The 2,185-nt window shown below is 32.3% G+C and overlaps 1 protein-coding gene across 1 annotated transcript; it reads right to left on the bottom strand.

Moving 5' to 3' along the window:
* Window positions 1-465: 465 nt before the first annotated feature.
* Window positions 466-984, bottom strand: LOC111027069. The gene has a single exon (XM_022305285.1). It carries the CDS (start codon window positions 982-984, stop codon window positions 466-468), a length of 519 nt encoding a protein of 172 aa, XP_022160977.1.
* Window positions 985-2,185: the final 1,201 nt, after the last annotated feature.

Below are 2,185 nucleotides of genomic sequence, written 5' to 3'. Positions count from 1 at the left end.
TAAGTCTAGACAAAATATTTTGAAAATTTTATCATATACAGATAACATTATAAATAAACTAGCTGAATAATCCGGCTTCGCCCGTGTGCAGTTATTGCTTTCTCTAAATGAAATTCTTAAATCAGATGTTTATTATTTTCCTTCTTTCTTTTTTCTGTTCCCTATTAACATTCCTTAAATAAACGACGTGAATTTTCAAACGAAAATAATAGCACGTAGGTTGTACAGTTAAAATTATTAGTTTTATAATAATTAATAGCTGATCCCTGTGCGCTTCGTAGCACCAACACAAAAATGCAATAAAAATCATTTATTTTTTCCATATTCTTTATTAATCTAACACATTTGAGAAAACAATATTCTTTGTTTGTCCATTTGAGGCATACACAAATAAACAATTTGGAGTGATAACTCTTGAGCAGGCCACGTATAGTTGCCCGTGCGAAAAACACGGCTCCTCCAAATTCAAACCTCATACTTGGAGCGTTTACCCTTGAGCCTTATTGATGGATGCGGCGAATGATATGCGCACGGGGAATGCAATCGTTTGAATTCAAATGGCATGTCTGTTGGTATCAGAGGAATACGTGGGATGAGTACAAATTCCCCCTTCGCTTTGCCAGTCAATATTTTGCCTTTGATTAAATTCGGCATCAATCTTTTTACAGCTAATCTTGTGCCGTTGCACAGTTTTGGTGCATTTAAATTCCTTAGTAAAATAATTGATGAGCTGACCTTCAAATTCAAGAAATGTGGCGGTGTACAGGATGGTTCCAATGAATTCAAAAATTCAACTTTATAGTTGACTGCATCATCTTCATTCAATGCAGAAATACAATTTGACATTTGATCAGAATTCGTGAAAATATCAAAATAATTGCTGGTCAGGTTGCATTTTTCGAAAGATGGTCCGTATGAAATAATTACCTTGAACGTCGGCATAAAACTGTCTCTTCTAACTTTCGTCACACCAAAAGAAGTCATTTGAAATGGCGTATTATATTCTTGAATGTGGGATAAAAAATGTTTGGACGTTGGTGATGTTCCAAAAATCAATGAGTGCAGTGGATCAGGTGGAGAATGACAATTTCACTTTGCCATGAGCACAACATATGCCAGCCGTTTCACCTGGAAATTTGGCTGCAGCACAATGTAGACATCTCACCGTCATTCCACCAATGACCATGTTTACTGTAATCCATTTCACTGTCGTAATGAAATGCAGCGAATTCCATGGCTTGTGCACGACGCGAAATTCGTGACGTTCGTCTTGGTGCTGGATTTGTTGACGGACCTGCAGATGTACTTCGATGATCATTTCGTAAATGTTGAATAACATTTCGTTGTAATTGTGCATTTTCACTTTGAGAACTTCTATAATACTGTTGGGCGATATAATTACGTGATTGTCGGTCTATATTCTGTCGCCTTGGTCGTGGCTTTTTTTACAAATAAAAATTTTTACGAATAAAAATAAATCTGTAGTGTTAATCTATTAATATGGCCATACGAATAAATAAATATGATGAAATAAATATTACAAACTAAAGAATAATCAATAATTACATAGAGTAATTTATAATAGGAAACAAACCAATTAACGATACCATGGATGTATATAATAATAGCTATTTGGAGTACATCTATGGCATAACTGGTCACCATTCATTGATTACCTATTGTTTTCTAAAAGGGTTAAAATTTACTTTGTGTATTCGGCGGACGAAGTGAACGCGTACCGCTAAACATTAAGAAGCCATAACTCCGGAAGAACTTATCGCACGGCGTACAAACTTCACAGAAATCATCTAAATACTAATGTGAATATGTCCTGAATTTTTATTGAAATCAGTTTGGTGTATCTTGAGTTAAAAAATTTATTCAAAATGTACACTAATTTTTATATTAAATAAATATATTTTGGTAAGAATTTCACCTTCCAAATATTTTGTGTAACTAAATAGAATAAATTAATAATAATTTAACTTTATGATTATCAAACCAATGGACAATAGTAATTAATAATTATTTATACTAATATTTATTATGTATATTATACTTAAAAAAAAATAATTAAATGCAAATAAAATTTCCTATTTGTACAATTAACTCACTTTTAAACCCACATTAAGTTGTTAGAAGATCTAAAACATTTTACAATTATCCTTATTAAAGTATATTGACA

The sequence above is a fragment of the Myzus persicae genome, unplaced genomic scaffold, assembly GCF_001856785.1.
Source record: "Myzus persicae strain clone G006 unplaced genomic scaffold, MPER_G0061.0, whole genome shotgun sequence".
NCBI classification, from domain to species: domain Eukaryota; kingdom Metazoa; phylum Arthropoda; class Insecta; order Hemiptera; family Aphididae; genus Myzus; species Myzus persicae.
The sequence above is the reverse complement of the archived record's forward strand: the minus strand, read 5'-3'. Positions and strand labels throughout refer to the sequence as shown.

Bases quoted from the DNA above. Each gene is read 5' to 3' on its own strand.
- LOC111027069 (XM_022305285.1), bottom strand. From the start codon at position 984: ATGACTTCTTTTGGTGTGACGAAAGTTAGAAGAGACAGTTTTATGCCG.